Genomic DNA, 17,909 nt, shown 5'->3' on the forward strand with positions numbered 1-17,909 from the left:
CTGAAGTATTAATTTTGACAGAGTTTACTTTATATTTATAAAGGTACTAAACTTCTGTTTGGCCATAGAATTTGGAAACTGATTTCAAAATTTATTTTTAAATATCCGTTTGTTTATAGATTGTAACTATTTTTTGATAAAGTTTCAAAATAAAATTTTTAAATTTCAAAAACAACTCTAGAGCAGTTTTAAAGTTTTCTATTCACAAAATTTTAAATTTTTTTCAAGTAAAATATATGTCCAAATACAATTTTAACTTTTTAAAATTATTTTTTATTTCATCTTAAAAAGTTCATAGTACCGTTTGGACATAAGAAATTTTTTTCTTTTTTACAAAAAATTTTCACTTTTTTTCGAAATCAACGTTTGTTCATAAAATTTTCAATTTTCACTTGAAGATACATTTTAGAAATTTTCAAAAATTTAAAAATTCCAAAAAATTATTTTTCAAAATTTTCACTCAAATCACTCACAAACCTTCAAAAACAACCCAAAATAATATTCATATCTAAACACAACTCTAAATTTCAAATACCATTTTCACCTAAAAATAATTTCACCCTATTTTAGAATTTTACCATTCTTGTGTCCAAACGCCCACTAAGAGTGTTGCAACCAAAAAAACACAAAGGAGAAAGGTGTTGTGTAATTCCAAAAAGCTAACCATCCGTATATAAGAATCCCACTATTTCACGCCAAAACAAAGATTTCTCTTTTCCTCTCTTTACTCTTTTAGCTCTCTCTCTCTCAAAAATCAAATCTTTGTCTTCTTTCAAAGTACTCAGTTCCTTAAAAGAACCCACTCTTTATTCACCTGAAACCCCAACAAAAAGCCATTAAAAAAGAACAGCTTAGAGAACAAATGTCTTCAGAAGTTGGCGACAGGCGTCCGGCTAGACTGCCGGCGCCGGCAAACGGAACACGACCATCGGAACCGGAGAACTTGCCATGTCCACGCTGTGATTCTACGAACACAAAATTCTGCTACTACAACAACTATAATCTTTCTCAACCTCGTCACTTTTGTAAGTCCTGTCGCCGTTATTGGACACGTGGCGGCACCTTACGTAACATCCCCGTGGGTGGTGGCACACGGAAGAACTCCTCCCACAAACGCCCCCGCAATACCACCTCCGTTACAGCTCAAGAATCAGTAAATGCCACCCCTATCACAATGATCGGGTCGGGTCAATCATCCGGGTCGGGTTCGGTTTCATTCATGGGTTGTGAAGTGAACCTCAACGAGTCAGTGCAAGAAGCTGGAGGGGCAACTAATGGGACGTTTACTTCGTTGTTGACAGGTCCAGTGGGTGGTGGGTTTGTGCCATTAGGTGGATTTGGGCTTGGGCTAGGTGGGTTTGGGCTTGGGAATCTTGATTGGCCCATGGAGCAGGTCGGCGGAGGGAATGGCGGCGGCGGAGACGGTGGTGAGAATATGAAGTGGCAGCTAAGTAGTGGTGAGATTGAAGGTGGCGGCGGAGGAATAGGTGAGGATGATTGTTTTGGTAATTGGCCTGATCTTGCTATTTCTGCACCGGGGACCAGTCTTAAATGAAGTACTTACAAAGTACTGAGTAGAAATATTATACTTTAAGAGTTTCATGGAAGAAATCGAAAAAAAGAGGTGTTTGTTCTCTTTTGCTTTTATCTTTTATTTTTCTTTTTTCAACTTAAATGGTCTGTCTTTTTGCAAGTTTTTGGGTGCATGGATTGTTTTGGCTGTAGTAGTATGTGAATGATTCACAAAGGAATGGAAAAGCAAAGCTATTTTGCTTGGAGAATTAGTGTTTTTGGTTTTTTTTTTGTAAATTTATCTTGGGGGTCTTCCTTTTTTAACAGAAATAGGTCCAACTTCATGAAATGAAAAATATTATTTTCGTTGTTATTTTCATGAATGTTTTACTGTCCATATTATTTTGTTGTTTCCTATGCTTTCTAGTTTGTTTCTTCCGTTGTTTCTAATGTTGCAAAAGGTGCAGTACTTTTGGGGATTTTACGTTTCTTTCTTTTCTTCCCATTGGCTTTGATAGGGTCCTCCATTTTGCTTTCTTATACTCCCTCCGTTCCTTTCCATGAACCCATTTGATTGAGTATGAAGTTTAAGTAAAGAGGGAAAATTTTTGAACTTGTAGGTAAAATAAAGCATATATATTTTGTGTGGTTATAAATTATTATAGAAAGATAAAAAAAATTCAAATAAGAAAAGAAGTTATTCTTTTTTACACGAATTAAAAAGGAAATAGGTTCACATAAATTAAAACAGAGAGGGAGATTAACCTACAATAATTTGTTCCTATAATTGTGGTTTACTAGGGCGAAAAAGAGGGGCCTGGTTACTGGTTAGGATCCGAGAATCTCGAAAAGCCTCTTTTTTCCAGTTTTATAGGGAGGGGCCTGCCCCTTCCTTAGACCACTGTCACACAATTGTCTTAATACTCCTGATTATATGACATTATCTTTAATGTGCAGGAAGAAAATGTACATGTCTTGTATTTCATTGTTTGTACATGTCTTGTATTCACTGTCTGCGATAAACATCGAATGCATATAAACTAGTAGTATCATTTTTCATGTCAGCAACAACCAGAAAACTGATAGAAATCTAGGATTTCGTCCCGTAGGCATGTATCTTTTCTGGTTGATTCACACCCTCCTCTATTTTCCTAAGATAATACACGCTATATTTGGTATCTGTGGTTAAATCCCATTTTTATAAATAAAAAATGTAAAGTCTTCATAGATAACTGGTATTAATACATAAATCATTCAAGAGATAATAACCTAGACTCATATATTACTCTTGACATGGAGTTTGGACGAGCGAGGTCTTATATCGTGTCTATTATGTTGAATTTATTTATTAGGAGTTGGAAACTGACCATTTATGATATTCGTGGGTAAGATTGATCGTGGTTTTACTAAGAATTGTAGGACTAAATGAATGCCACCAATCAAAGCCTAGGACAGGAAGAACATGGTTTATTAATACTATTGAGAAAAAGCCTAGGACGGCACAGCTTGCTTTTAATGAAGTGTCAATGCAACTATATATGCAAGTGTCAGCGCCGAGGTTGATGCGCACCACCGACCGTGGCCGATATCATAGAATTTGATTCCCTATCCCAAGGGTTCTAAGGAATTTGCACCTTTTGCATGTCGCCTATATATCCACGTTTTCTTCTTTCCTACCGCTAAATAATATTTTTTAACAGTCTTTTGTTTTGATATTTTTCGTAAAGTATTGTTACATATATATTTTAAGGTAACAGAAAAAAATTAATTTTAAAGAAAACTAGGTCATTATAATAAAATATTGTTATAGGGGATATATGTTATAATGTGTACTAGTGACAAGCTTTATGTACGTTGTTTAGCAATTGCCTTCGACGCTACATGTCATAGCTAAGTAGCCTTGTCGAGCAGGCATGCATGCTGTGTCGTCCATGTTCGTGCAAACTCTCCTACAACATACATTGAACAAGACCTCGATTGGCAGCATACATTCCTTGGCATATAAGGCGTTTAAACGACTTGATCACTTCAAGGAATTGGTTTACTTGTTATTGTCTATAAATAGACGCTTCAACGTCTTAACAAAATTATTCTAATCGTAATTGGAGCTCATGTTAAAAAATTTATTTGATTTACTGAGTTCGAATATATGTTTTTCTACTTATTTTATAAATTTTTACTATACGTGGACCCTGCCCGGGTTCTGTAAGTGATTGCAACGATTTGTTTGTTTAATGCAAACATAACGTTTGATGAAAAACTAAAATCATCTATTCATCTGAAAACCCTTCTTCAATTACTGCAATTGACACATTAAACCGCTTTCTCAAAGAAAGACCATATGTGCATCAACAAGTTGAAAACCTAAAATCATCCTGCAAACGATACAGTTGCTACAAATGCGGTTTTGGAGTGATTTCATAAACATACAACTAGTATGAATTTCATTTGTAAGCCAAGTGGCTTTATGCATAATCTTCAAATTGTAGCTTTACCAATTTGTGAAAGAAATTGCATCATAATACCAAACAAAAGGTTGTAATCACATATTCTCACTTTGATACCAAATTCCAAAGGTAGCAAATCAAGCACATGAAAATGACCTCAAAGTTTGTACCTATTGTTTTATACATATTCCTAAACACCACCCCCCCACCCAAAATCCCCAACCAATAAACACCCTTCTTTTTTTCACTTCTCCTCAAGGCTATAATAGAAATACACATTACAACTACTAGCAAATAGAATTTTACCAAAGCTTCTTATTCATCTCTTAGCTGGGCTTAAAGAACCTGAGTTTAAGTCCATTATTGACCATACTCCAAATTCCTCCAATAGAAAAAGCCAAGCTAAAAGCAACTCCTAACCATCCAAGGATCCAGTTGAAATACCAGTTAAAGCTGTACTTTGTAGGCTTCTTTATTAGAACCCACATGAAGCAAGGATAAGCAAATGTTACCGGAAGTGTAAGCCCTCCTAACAACCCTGCAAGACTTGACAGGAACGGAAGCGCCACTCCAATAAAGAACGAAACGAATCCAAAAAATATTCTGAAACCGGAACGGACCCATATTGAGCATGGTCGGTTGGTACGGCTGGTGTAGCCTGCTTCAAAACTGTCGAATGCTGGCATTGAGTATATCTGGAAGCTACTTAAACAGTTGAATACGACTAAGAGAAATGTCATGGCAAGAAGTCCTCTCGGAATATCATGAATGTGAAAGGCGTATAGAGCACTTAACATTCCTCCCGATGGCATCTGTAAGGAATTAAGTACACGATCGAATCAGAAATAATTAAAGAAAACATGTATAGACTGCGCAGAAGGAGGAGTACACCATTCTACCAACGATATATTGGGCCATGCAGACATACAATAATAAAAATGTCATTGTGGACGCAAACAAATACAATAAACTAATTCTATAGATCAAGGAAGGAGGGAATTGTAACAAAAATGTAATTCTTTGGAAAAAGCAGAATGATAGCTACACTTACAAGGTTTCCATAAGCCCAGAAGCCTCCAATGGCAATAGGGAACAGGCACATGGCTATGAAGAAATACGCAACTTTTGCTCCCTTCCACATTGGCACATGAGCTGGGTGCTTGAAAGTTGACGGCATTGTTGCCTGCAAAATGACATAAAGTTGCCGTATTTGCAATTGTAAGTTGGAAATGTTTCGTTAAACTAGTTACAGAAACAGAATGTGTTTGCACATGCCGGGAGAAGAGTGAGAATATTTACCTGAATTTCAAGAACTAAATTGTGCCCTCTAAAAGTAAATGCTATAATACCCATGGCGTTCAGGACAGAAAAGAGAGAAGCTGTGTAGGAAGGCAATGAAATGGGTTCATATGAAATCGAAGGTGGTCTTGGTTGGCTTACAGAGAGGACCCATGCCATAGTGGCGTATGTGATGGCTGTCACTGCTCCAACGAGGGAGAGTCCAGCAATGGAGTTCAGGTTTGGGAGTTGGGATAGAACAATGCAGAGGGAAGTGAAAACCAAATACCACTCCACAGTTGTTAAAGGATTTGAGGAACACAGCGGACCGCAAACAATTTGAAAGAACAACTTCATGGTTTCACCTCCTACGAGAATCAAAGCTGTCGCAGTCCCTGCAGATAGGTAAACAGTAGGGAAGAGAGCAAGCCAAACACCCAGTCTTTCACCTGAAATGCAAGTGAATACGATGTTAGCAAGCAAAGTGAACTATGTTCATTTCCTTTCCCTTAATGACAAGTAGGATTTATATAACTCTATCAACTTTCCATGCATCTTACTGGTTAGCAATAATTAAGTACTCCTCGCCTTTCAATTTATATACAGTGTTTGACTAGAGCCTAGGCACCTGATTTTAAGATATTCATTTTCACTTATGTATTGTACTAGTTCCAGTGGAAAAAAATAGTAAATAATAGTTGGAAAATAGTGATAAATATTTTTGACAAGTCACAAAGTTGAAAGAAAGGGAGTTATATGTGTCTGGTAAGTGGGCTTTGAGCAAGTTAAAGAGGATAATAAATGAAATTAAAGGTAACACAGAAAGGGATAAGACCAGTAACTTTGAAAAGCTCTTTTTATCTTTTCTTGCAAGTAACTTTGAACATGGCAGCCGGGTGCACCAAGCTCCCGCTATGCGCGGGATCCGGGGAAGGTCCGGACCACAAGGGTCTATTATACACAGCCTTACCCTGCATTTCTGCAAGAGGTTGTTTCCACGGCTTGAACTCGTGACCTCCTGGTCTTTATCAGTTACGCCAAGGCTCCCCTTCGCAAGTAACTTTGAACTGTTAGCTGAAATTCTATAACTTGATTTTCTTACCAAATGCTGCTTGCGCTAGTTCCACGTATCTGTTGTATCTCTTCCCAGGAACTGCTTCATGCAGCTGAACCAAGATCCATAAAGTATAGAGTTGCCAGAAATAAGCTATAGTTAAGGAAATTATTCCCCAACTCCTGTATTCAGAAGGAAATATTACTGTGTCAATTCTCTGAAGAATATTATAGGTAAACTTTATTAGCGCATCAATTATTTGACACTATGAATTCCTAGCTCATTCACCAAATGCTCCTATCAGAAGACTAGCATTTAAGAGTATCTGGTATATTCCATTTAAGGACATTGAATGGAAGCTCAGTTATTTATAGTCATACTTCAGAGCAAGTTACCAAAAATAAAGTTACACTTCAGAGAATAGAAATGAAAATTAGTATCAAATTACAACAGAGTTCGGATTAGGTGGAAATTTCAATAGTCAAATATGTCATCCTTCAGTGAAGCTTACTGAATAAGGGCAGCAAATTCCACTTGGAAGTTCCAGTAGCATTTACAGATAGTAGATTTTATGTCAAAGTGGTAGGTCAAAACCTGCCAAAACAACCATACTGGGGCCGCACCAAAAGTTAATTCACATAGACAACAGAAAACAACCAGTGTATGATAATTCCTAGCCCAAATGTTGACTAAATTGCAATTTCGGGATTGTGAAAAAGGAGAACTACTATGACTACGACAGAAGACTAAAAGAAAATAAAAAGGCTTTGTTCAACGACCAATGTAGGACAGCGCAAGATATTTGGTAGGCACACCTCACGAGTTAGCTCGAACCATAGATGATAAAACAAATTTGGTATATAAGGGGAGAAGCGTAAAGAGACATACCCATTATCCACCAAGTTCGAAGTTGTAGGTTATTTATAAAAAAGAAACAAAATATATCGCGTCAGCATGAATTTGAGTATGAACTCATTGTTAAAACATCTTCCTTGAACATATTAGGAAAATCCATATATATTTATGAAATGACTTTGACTACCAAACCAACTATGAATTGTCTTATCCATATACTACATTAATTATTTTCATACAGTTATCGCTTTAAGATGAATTAAGTAATTGGATAATTACTTGTAATTGATTTTTTAATAACTTGATTGTATGAAAATAGTTACAGGTAAATGTTTATAACTTAAAACCTTTTGTGCAGCATGGGCCATCTTTCTTAGATGATGTGTGGAAACGCAAAAGAAGGTGGACTAAAGTTACTAGGCAAAAACCAAACCAAATGAGTACACCATTCAGCACAATGTAGCAGCCAACTGTCTTAATTCTTAAAAGATGAAAGCAAAATTGTGAAAGGACCCAGTTGAAGTAGCATTTCTATGAAAAAGCAAAAGTAGTATATATGCTGAGAATTGGCTCAATTATCTTTTCTGATTTCATTTGCAAACAATGATGAAAGTTGAGAAAAGCAAGAAAAGTAAATGCATAGAGACAGATATAGAAGATTTCTTGTTGGTCCACAACAGATAATTATGTTAAACAACGTATCAATAGATGGTGGGGGACCAGTAATGCACTATAGTCAATCAAAGTCTGTATTTTCAAAGATAACTGATATGCATTTAGAAAAGCAGTACTTAGAGGTCAAACAATAGCAGAAAGATCAAGACTTTCAAGACTGAAGGTTTGCTTTGAGAAAGCATATGAAGCAATTATGGTTTTACCAACTTAAGTGAATCTACTCATCTCCGATAAACAGATATAGATCTTCAAACCAACAACACAGTATCTTTATTAGTAAATCAGAATAAGCTCAAAACTTGTTTGGTGAGAGCAGGCAGGCAGCTTTGCAAGCATATTCCAGTGGAACTCTTACATATAGATCATATAACAGCAATTTCCACAAAGAAATATTAAAAATATCCAAACTTTAACTATAACAGCATCGACAGTAGCAATAACAAGCACCAAGCAGATGGCACAGAGATAGTTCTTCAAACCAACATGGTAGAAACTTTAAAGACAAATCAGAACAAGCCCAAAAATTGTTGTTGAAAAAGCAGTCAAAAGCAAGCAGCTTTTCAAGCTTAAGGGCAGGTAAGCTACCAGCCACAAGCAGAATCCGGGAAGGGCCGGAGCACAAGGTCTACCGTATGTTGCATTTCTAATATAGATCATATAACACTAAATTCCACAAAAAAAAATGTGAAAAAGATTCAACTTTAATCATACCAGCATAACAAAAGCAAAAACAAGCACCCAGCATATGGAACAGAGTAATGGGACTAAAAAACTAGGACATGTAGTTCAACAAAATAAAAGCTACAACAAGAATATCGAAGCATCTATTTTCACATCACAATAAATTCCACAAACAAATGTAAAAAAGATCAAAACTTAAACCATTTCAGCAATAGAAATACCAAGCACCAAACAGATGAAACAGAGTAAAGGAACTAAACAATAAGACAAGAAGTTAAACAAAATAAAAGCAATGGAATAAGAATAATATCTAAGCATCCATTATCAATACCAAGAAAGAAAAAGAAAGAAAGAAAGACATGGTAATAATACCATCCAAGAAAGGAGAAAGCAACAGGCAAGACCAAAGCTTGAAACCCAATACCAGCATTGAGATTATGAAAAGCAGCATAGTGAGCATTCCCATTACGAGATTCAGTAATAGGAAGCCAAGCATCTTGAGGATTAAGCTTAGTCAAATGACCAACTTCTTCCAAATAGCCTTTCATATTAACCAACACCCTTTTCATTGGAGTACCAATAGGGCTCAAGAATCTAGGCGAAATAAATGAAGTTGGTGTCCATGATTTAGCATCTTTATTAGAAGCTCCAGTTGATGTATGTCCTCCCCTAGGTGATCTTTGACCTGACGGCGTTAGAATCTCAGGCGTTGATGCACGTGGCGTTGCTGGTATTGAAATGAGTTCAGTCTCAGGTCTTTCCTCCATTGCTACTACTCAATCAATCACTCAAGAAAGAAAACAGAGTAGTAATGTTTTGTACGAGAAAAGGGTGGAGTATTACTTGTGAGGAAAATGGCTAAATGGGTCCTTTTTCTTTTGTTGTTTAGTTATTGGGACTCAATGGTTTGGCTGTTTTCTTGTCAGAGTTTGAAAGACTTATTAAGAAAGAAAAAGGGATTTGAAAAGAAAGAAGAATATTATAAGACTGAGACTGAGCTGCACATGCAATGTGTGTGGGTTTGTGCAGCAGCAGTCAAGAAGAAGATAGAATATTGGCCGTTTGATGAGTTATTTGAGAAGCAATCTCGAGGTGGTGGTGGGATTTTTGGCTACTCACGGCTGGTTGTTTTGGGTGGTGCTGATGTGAAAATAAGGCTTTGATTTTGGGTGACAGTTTGATGAGAAAGAGAGGAAGGTGTGAGTGAGAGTGAGACTGAACATAGACTTTAAACAAATATTTAAAGGGTGAGACTAAGGTTTTCACATCAAAGTATCAAACGAATTTCTCATATTTTAGGACTTGGCAACACTTAAAAGCAAATAAAGTATATTTTTTTATTCTTATGCTGCAATTTTTAAAGAGATCTTTATACAAATAGCTTGTCATATTAATTGTTACTTTTTCTAATCATATAAATAAATTATACATTAATTATACATAATTATAAATATGTAATACATAAATTATGCATATATAATATATTTACCTGCTATTTTTAGTTTAAGTGATGGGTGGGCGGCTATTTGGATTAATTCTCGACTATTTATTTATTTGGGTTAATTCTTCATTTTTTTTTTAAATGATAGATTTTTGTTTTGTTTCATTGAAGATTACAGTTGGATTACTTATTTGTCTTATAAATTATAAATCTTTTATATTTTCCTAATTACTAGTTTTCGATATCAATTAATGTAATTTACTCATATTTAATAAATTTTTAATATAAATTTAATGTTTAAGCAAAAGTTACTGGGTTCGGCCAAATTTGTATTCGACTCCTAGCTCCACTCCTGATAATAACTATGCCTCAGCACAACTTATATATGTAGAAGTCAAGTTAATATACAAGATATGAAGGGATCAATAATGATGAAATGGAATAATTGCTAGCATGCTAATTGGGAAAGATGATTAAAGAGATTAATGTAATGCAATGACTAAATTTCATCACTAATTATAAAGAACTTGCAAAAGTTATACTATCAATCTCAACAACAACAACATCCCAGTAAAATCTCACTAATGGGGTATGGGAAAGTTAGTGTGTACGCAGACCTTACCCCTACCCCAAATGAGTCTGCTTACCCGTACCCAAAGAAGTAGAGAGGTTGTTTCCAAAATTTTATATAGTTACCATTATACTTTTTATCCTTTGAAAGCTATTTGGAAATTCCTATACATTCTCTTCTATTTGATTACTTGTTCTATTCTAAATCATTAAGAAAAAATAAGATCCAAATAGGAGTAATCAATTTGCATACCTAATTATGATAGTCCTCTCGATACTTTATTGGAGTAGATATTATTAGCGTTATATGGAGTTGAGAAATTTCCGAAGTTTGATGTTTGAATATTAAACTAGCGTTTGGTCATAAATTCCCAAATTTGTTTTTAAAAATCTGATTTGGATGAAATTTGGTTTGAAGGTGAAAATCTGTTTGGACATAATTTTTCAAGAATATTTCACTTTTTTTTTTTGAAAAAAAAATGAAATGTGACTTATACTCATACGTTAAAAAAACTATCAAAAATACTCAACAATGCCAAACGAACAAACTTGCTAATCCTATATATGCAGAATCTCCATCGATATCATCCATTAACATTATCACAAACCATAGTTCTCAACATAGATTAGTCTGGCACAAAATTATCATTTTTATAATTAACTACATAATACACTATCCTAAAATCATAAATTGATATTTTAATATCAACTTCTAATAACACAATTATTAGCCACTATAATTCGTCAAATTGCGATAATATTACAAAATTCATCGGTCCAAAAGAAATAATAGTAATTAGTTGGTGGTTAGTTGAGTCATAATAAATAGTGAGTTTTTATAAAATACAAAAAATTGGGATAATTTTTGAAATTATTAAAAAATCTAGCAGTAATTGAAAATTTTATTTTCAAAATCTGCCAAAATATGAATAAAATCTATAAACAAATACGTTTTGAAATATTTGGAAATAACTTTGACAAAATTTATAGCCAAATGGGGTTAAATCTCAGGTACTAACATATAAACTAAACAACATGCGCGTGGATAGTTGAGGACAACCATGTAAGCGAGACATTAAATGTCCTCTACTGCTAGTTTGACCAGCAGCGGTTACGGATGCCCCACTTTACCCTTATTCTTTCCTACTATGTGTTATTTTTTTATTTCACAAATCAAGAAATAATTACTCTCAGTTTAATTTGATGTAAATGTAACTGTGCATAATGTTTTAAAAAATATAAATAAATAAATAAAACGTTTGAAACATGTGGTGTTTAACAATTCTTGACATTTTTATGATGATAAAATATGTTACTCTCTAAAACAAATTACAAAACAAAAGGAGGTCATATATAATGAAATGAAGGGAATATAATGTTTACATCTTCATTTTTTTTGTAACTTTGTGAAGAGAAAAAGAGACTAAGGACCCGTTTGGCTATGAGTTTTGCCAAAATAAATTTGGAATTTATTTGGCAAACACATGTTTGGTAATAGATTTTGCCCACATTTTGGCAAGATCCCAAATCTCAAATTCCAAAATCACCTCAATTGCTGATTTTGGGCCAAAACATGATCATTACATTTTTTAAAATTTTTAAATATTATCCCAAACTTTTATAGTTCGTAAAAGAGCCTACATTTAAATAATCACCTCAATTTCTGCTCTTGTTCCTGCTTCTTTCTTTGTATCTCCTCTCGAAAAAAATTGAAATTGATATCTACTCTAAGGAAGCTGTGACTACCCACTTGAAAAATCATGTCCAAATATATTTTCATCTTCAAATTAAATTTCACCCAAATCAGAATTTTCAAAACAAATTTGGGAATCTATAGACAAACGCTAGCCAGGATTCGCCGTCATTGTTGTCCAGATGCATTGTTCATCCATTTCGAACAAATACTCAAAATACATTGCATAATCTTTTAGGCATTAGCTCCAATTTCCATCTGTCCCACTATAATATAATGACTTTCAAGAAATATGATCATATCTCGTTGCATAAGGATAAGGAAATTACTTTGCCTAGCAAAAATTACAATATATATATTAGTGGTCGCGCAATGATTTTGTGTGCCTTAATTGATACATATGGTCCCGAGTACAACAATGGTAACAGTGTAAATCTATTTGATCTCTTTGTTTCTTGCGATTTCCTCTTTCTCTCTCTTTTCACTTTCCTTTTCTTTGATAAACAATACTCTGCCACCCTGATATGGAGCATATAACTATTGTCAAAATCCTCGAGATACCACAATTATTGATCTCTTCTAAATAGCATCATTTTATTTATGGAAGGTATTATATATGCTTCACTTTCCTACAAAAAAAAAAGTTATATTTGAAGCTTGTTGGTTCAAGATTCTAGTTGTTTTAATTTACTGGGTTTTCAACGTAATTATTTGTACATTTTCAATGAATTTCTTAAAATAAATAATAAGGTTTGGATCAAAATTACTGAATTTGATCGAACCCGTAGCCAAATAACTAGCTACACCCCCTTACTCTTATAAATATCTATTTATTTACCTGTAGAGTGATAGTGACAGAGTCAAAGTCAAACGGTGGCAGAAAATGCTGATGAGAAGCTGACATTTTTCTCATTGAGTTCCAATATTCAACAATATAGATGATTCAACTTACTTAAACCACTTGAAAATCTAATTACATCCTGTTTAAAGAATGACTCTTGTAGCTACGGTGGAGTCACAAATTCTCTAGCTAGGAGATGCGGAAAAAACATAAGAACGTCAAATTATGAATTTAACGTTGTAACCTAAAGTAACTTTTGAATCCTCAGTGTCACTAATTTCGTTATGTCAAGGAATTCAACAATATTTACTCTCAATGACGGTAATTTAAATGTATCCCTTGATTATATATAGCTGAAGTCGGTTATTCTCGCGACTTATATAAGATTACAAGTGTCACTTCTTTTGCAGCATTTAGAAAGTCCAAAAGCAAGTTATTGTGAGGACATTTTTAGCATGGAACTTCCTTAATTTTATTGGTGATGGCTAATCCAATCACAATGGATTCCTATACTTGAAATAAAGGTAAGATTGACATAAAAGTGAAATATATGGAGCCCTCATCTCTCACGCCATGAAACACAAAAGTGAACTCTGCATAATGAATTTGAATTATGCTGCAAACCCACTATGAAATTCCCTTCCACAAAAGTTTCTTTGGAAGGTTTCAAAATGCTGAAAAAATTAACTAGACAAAATAGCTATCATATCAAATCATATGCACAGATTTTATAGACAAGCCTGCATCAGAAAAGACTTTTTATTTTGCTAAATGCTTGGTAAATAATAGTAGTAAATAGTTTTAGAAAATAATTCTTTTAGTCGCACCTAAAAATAATAGAAAAATTAAAATTTATATTCTTTGTATTTATACATATTTTATTTACTTTTTGACAATTAGGTTCTACCCACTAGCCAATTTTGTCCAGAGTGCCTAAAGTAAGAGCGCCAGAATTTGAGGAGTCAACCCTTTGGTTGTATAAACTTTCTTTTTGTATCAGTGGCGATCAATGTCATACGCATATGGCCCTCAACTAAACTTTGGCGCCGACGTTGTTGCTTAACCAAAACTTAGCACTATTTGTCCAAAGGTACAAATTCAATAGTTAATTAGCCATAACTCAAAACATAACGTCATACTGTGAAATGTCCAATTAAACATTGGACTAGATATAGGCATGTGCAGAAAGTTCAAATATGTACTCTATCTGAGTTTAAGTTATTTGTAAAAGACTACCGTCGCAAATTAAGCTTTTAGTAGTATACTAGTCTTTATACGTGCGTTACACGTTAATGATTAGACGTAGATATTCATAAAAGATGTTTGTAAAATATAGTTAAATAAAAAATATAATAGTAAGGGTAAATTAGTCAAATTATACTTTTTATTTTAATAATAAATAAGCTAAAAGAACCGCTTCAAACAAATTAAAATTATAAGGGAGATAATCATAATATTGAAAACTATATGGACGGTTAAGCTTACGAAACTAAATTTGAAGAAAGATCTCTAAAATTATCCCAAAAAATAAACGTGTACAAAAAAAAATAATTGATATGCTTTTAATTTGTCGGTTAGAGTCTCCAAAAATTTTTATTTGTGTAATGATAATAAATACAATATAGAGTTGTTTGCCCAATCCCCAATATTAACATGGGTTAAAACGTATAAGAATATACCCTAAATTCTATTTTATAATTAAAAAAGTATTAAGTGGATATGATCTAATAATACTTAAAACATCATAAAATAAATATAATCTAATTACAAATAATATTAATTGACATGATTGGCATGGGATAACGTATATATATTAATAGAATATACATATGTGTATATAGAGATAACTAATTTGATAAAGAACATATCTCTTATTCGGGTACTTTGAAGAATTGGTGAAGATAGTGTTTTGAAAAGAAAGTAGGAAGTAAATACATGTGTCACACCCCTTTTTCTACCCGCAAAGTAATATTGTGTGGATTAAAGAGTTTTTCCAATTAAAGTGACAAAATTGAGTAGGGATTATTTTATTTATAGAGTCGCCACTTGAAATTGATTTTTTGTTGGTGTTCCAAGTCACCTTTTATTTGAATCCCTAATCAAAGGAAGATTTGACTCTATTATTATTGGTCTGCGAAAACAAAGTCCGGGTAAAGAATTCTGTTAAACGGGGAGAAGGTATAAGGCATTCCCCGAATTCGTGGTTCTAGCACGGTCGCTTTTATTGACTAAAATTTGGCTTGAATTATTTTTGGATAAAGTATGTATTATTTGCCTTAAGTTACTATTGTCTAGTACCGCTTAATAATTAATAATTTTGGCCTAAGAGCGTGCAAGCACACAAAGTCCTTATTTGATTATATGTATTAAAACAAAGAACGTGTCGGTACACATGGTTTAAATATAATTAATATTGAAGAGTCAAGGAGCAAGAATGCACACATGACTACTTTATTAAAAAATAATAATAATAATAATAACGACCAAGGACCGTGTATGAACACATGGTCTACATCTCAAACGTGCCTAAAATTGCCTATCGCTTAAATTAATTAAAAAGCCCTTTTTTTTATATTTATTACTTGTTCGACTGAAAAATAATAATATTATTATTAAAAATAATTTTTACTAATGCAAGACTTTAAACCCGGGTAAACTTATGTTAAACTTTTATGGTATTGGGCCACTTATTTTATTTATCAAAAGATAATTTATTGGTTTTAAAGAAAATGCCCATCTTACTTTCTATTGTCATTGGGCCTATAAATTTTAGCTTATTTGGCCCATGTTGCTTAAGAGTATCGATGACCGAGACAACACAAAATAACAAGTATCCTTCTAAGCCCAAATTGCTTCTTACATTGATGTCCAAACTAAAAATTATTTTTTTCATAAAAGAAACGTACATGCTAATTATTATCTTTTATCTTCCTAACCAACTTATTTCTTAAAGACTAACATAATATTTCTACTCATCTACACCAACATGGCACTAATCAAACTACACTCATTAACAACATAAAAATCATGACTAAATATAAAAACTACAAAAAACGGTAATACTTCAATGCTAAAGAGAAGAACTATATTAAGTATAACATTATGTTGACTATAATTTAAAACATCAAAATATTTGAAGTTAGAAGTCTTTCTTAGATAATTATACATGAACCATGAAAGTAACTCACGGAAAAGAGCCCAAACTAAACAAACATGGTTAAAAGTGGGGTCTTTATCTTTTCCTTAAACTAAGTAATCTTAACAGAATACAATTTCAATCACATATATAAAGAAGAAAACGATAATTTAACTAATCTTTAACAGATTTACATAATGATAATACTAATATAACATTCATCTTGAAACAAAATCAGATCCAATATGTTCCATCAACCAAACCGGGATCAAATCCTTCTTATTATCATCAAGAATCTGCAATATAAGAATTTGAAAGTTACCTGGTTTGTAGAATAATAAAATACAGCAGTGTAGCAACAAAAAAAAACTCAGCAGCAAATACAGTAGAAACAGCAGCAACTCAAGTGTTAATACAACCCAGAAAACTCAACAAAAATGCTTGAAACTGGTAGCTATCAAATTCACAAATTGCCTAAGGGATCTTTTTATTTTTCTCGAGGTTTTTGCACTCAAATAATCCTCACAAAACACTGAAATTTCAGCTTGTTATATGTATTAAGCTGCTGATTTTTCTCAAAGATATATGTCTTTTTGCAACTCTCCAAGATGTGTTTTAATATAAGATAGAGTGTCCCCCTTTTTAGTGAGTAAGGAACTCTGCATTCTAAGTGTAAGACAGTCCCTTTTATAGGAGAAAAACAGCCCTTTCAGTAGGCAAATAAAGTTAGATTTTTGGACAGATTTTGGTTCACCAAAAATCTGTCCAAAAGACTGACTTTGTGTGCTAAACACTGTTCAAGGTCTTTCCCAAAGGTGAAAGGACAACCTGAAAATCTGTTGTGTCAGAAGCAAGGAGAAAAATGTCCTTTCAGCCACCCTACTAGTAAAAGTAAGCTACTATTACCCTATTTTGTGATAAAATAAACTAAACTTCAGATTTTAAACATCAACAACAAACTACTTGCTCAACACAAATCAAACTTGGACAACTATGAATTGACAAAGCATAGACGAGACTAAAAACGTAATTGAACTAAGTATTAAAACCAACTTGATTGGAATGAATTGGATTTGTGCAAACTAATTACTAAACAAATAACTAAATTCACAAACTAATTCTCAAAACAGAACGAGCATCGTTAATAATCGAACAACGACTAACAACAATTAAATAATCGACTAACTAAGTGAACGATTTAATTAATACACTAAACATCATATTTAAATCAATAACAAATCTAACAAACCACTAAACTAAATAGAGATAGCTAATTAAATAAACCTAACTTGAAACTCTAATTAACAAGAAATAACCAAAACAGAAAAAATAAATAAATAAATATATAAAAAAAAATCAGAAACTAATCTACTAAATAAAAAAAAATCACAAATTAATTAAAGAGATGACGATTATACCTAATAAGTATGCTTGAAGCCGAAAAATAGCTAAAATGGGGGTTCGGGGTGGTCGCCGGAATTTGACCGGATTTTTAGTTGCCGGATTTTTGGGATGGAATTGACATCAATAGGTAGGTCTTGATGAGCTCTATCCGTTGATGTAGGTATTGTGGGGGTGGTAGTGGCCGGAACTTCAAGATTTTGGGCAAAAGAGTGGCGGCTAAAGTTTCTTAGATCTAAAATTCAAGGAGTTTGAGGGTTTTTTGAAGGAATTGGTTTGGAGATATGGGAAGAGGAGGTTGTGGAAATTGTATGGTGTTATGGGT

At 33.4% G+C, this 17,909-nt stretch overlaps 2 protein-coding genes across 2 annotated transcripts; one reads left to right on the forward strand and one right to left on the reverse strand.

The window, feature by feature from the left end:
- The first annotated feature begins 680 nt into the window (after positions 1–680).
- On the forward strand, positions 681–1,885 carry LOC107772575 (dof zinc finger protein DOF3.4-like). The gene has a single exon (XM_016592074.2). It carries the CDS (start codon positions 863–865, stop codon positions 1,553–1,555), a length of 693 nt encoding a protein of 230 aa, XP_016447560.1. The 5' UTR covers positions 681–862; the 3' UTR covers positions 1,556–1,885.
- A 2,166-nt stretch (positions 1,886–4,051) lies between these two features.
- LOC107772574 (lysine histidine transporter-like 8) lies at positions 4,052–9,707 on the reverse strand. Its single transcript, XM_016592073.2, has 5 exons — positions 8,875–9,707; positions 6,340–6,473; positions 5,259–5,686; positions 5,011–5,142; positions 4,052–4,771 (listed from the first exon to the last, which is right to left on the reverse strand). Exons 1-5 carry the CDS (start codon positions 9,267–9,269, stop codon positions 4,286–4,288), a joined length of 1,575 nt encoding a protein of 524 aa, XP_016447559.1. The 5' UTR covers positions 9,270–9,707; the 3' UTR covers positions 4,052–4,285.
- Between the last annotated feature and the right edge of the window lie 8,202 nt (positions 9,708–17,909).

This window comes from Nicotiana tabacum, chromosome 12 (genome assembly GCF_000715075.1).
Source record: "Nicotiana tabacum cultivar K326 chromosome 12, ASM71507v2, whole genome shotgun sequence".
Lineage (NCBI taxonomy): Eukaryota > Viridiplantae > Streptophyta > Magnoliopsida > Solanales > Solanaceae > Nicotiana > Nicotiana tabacum.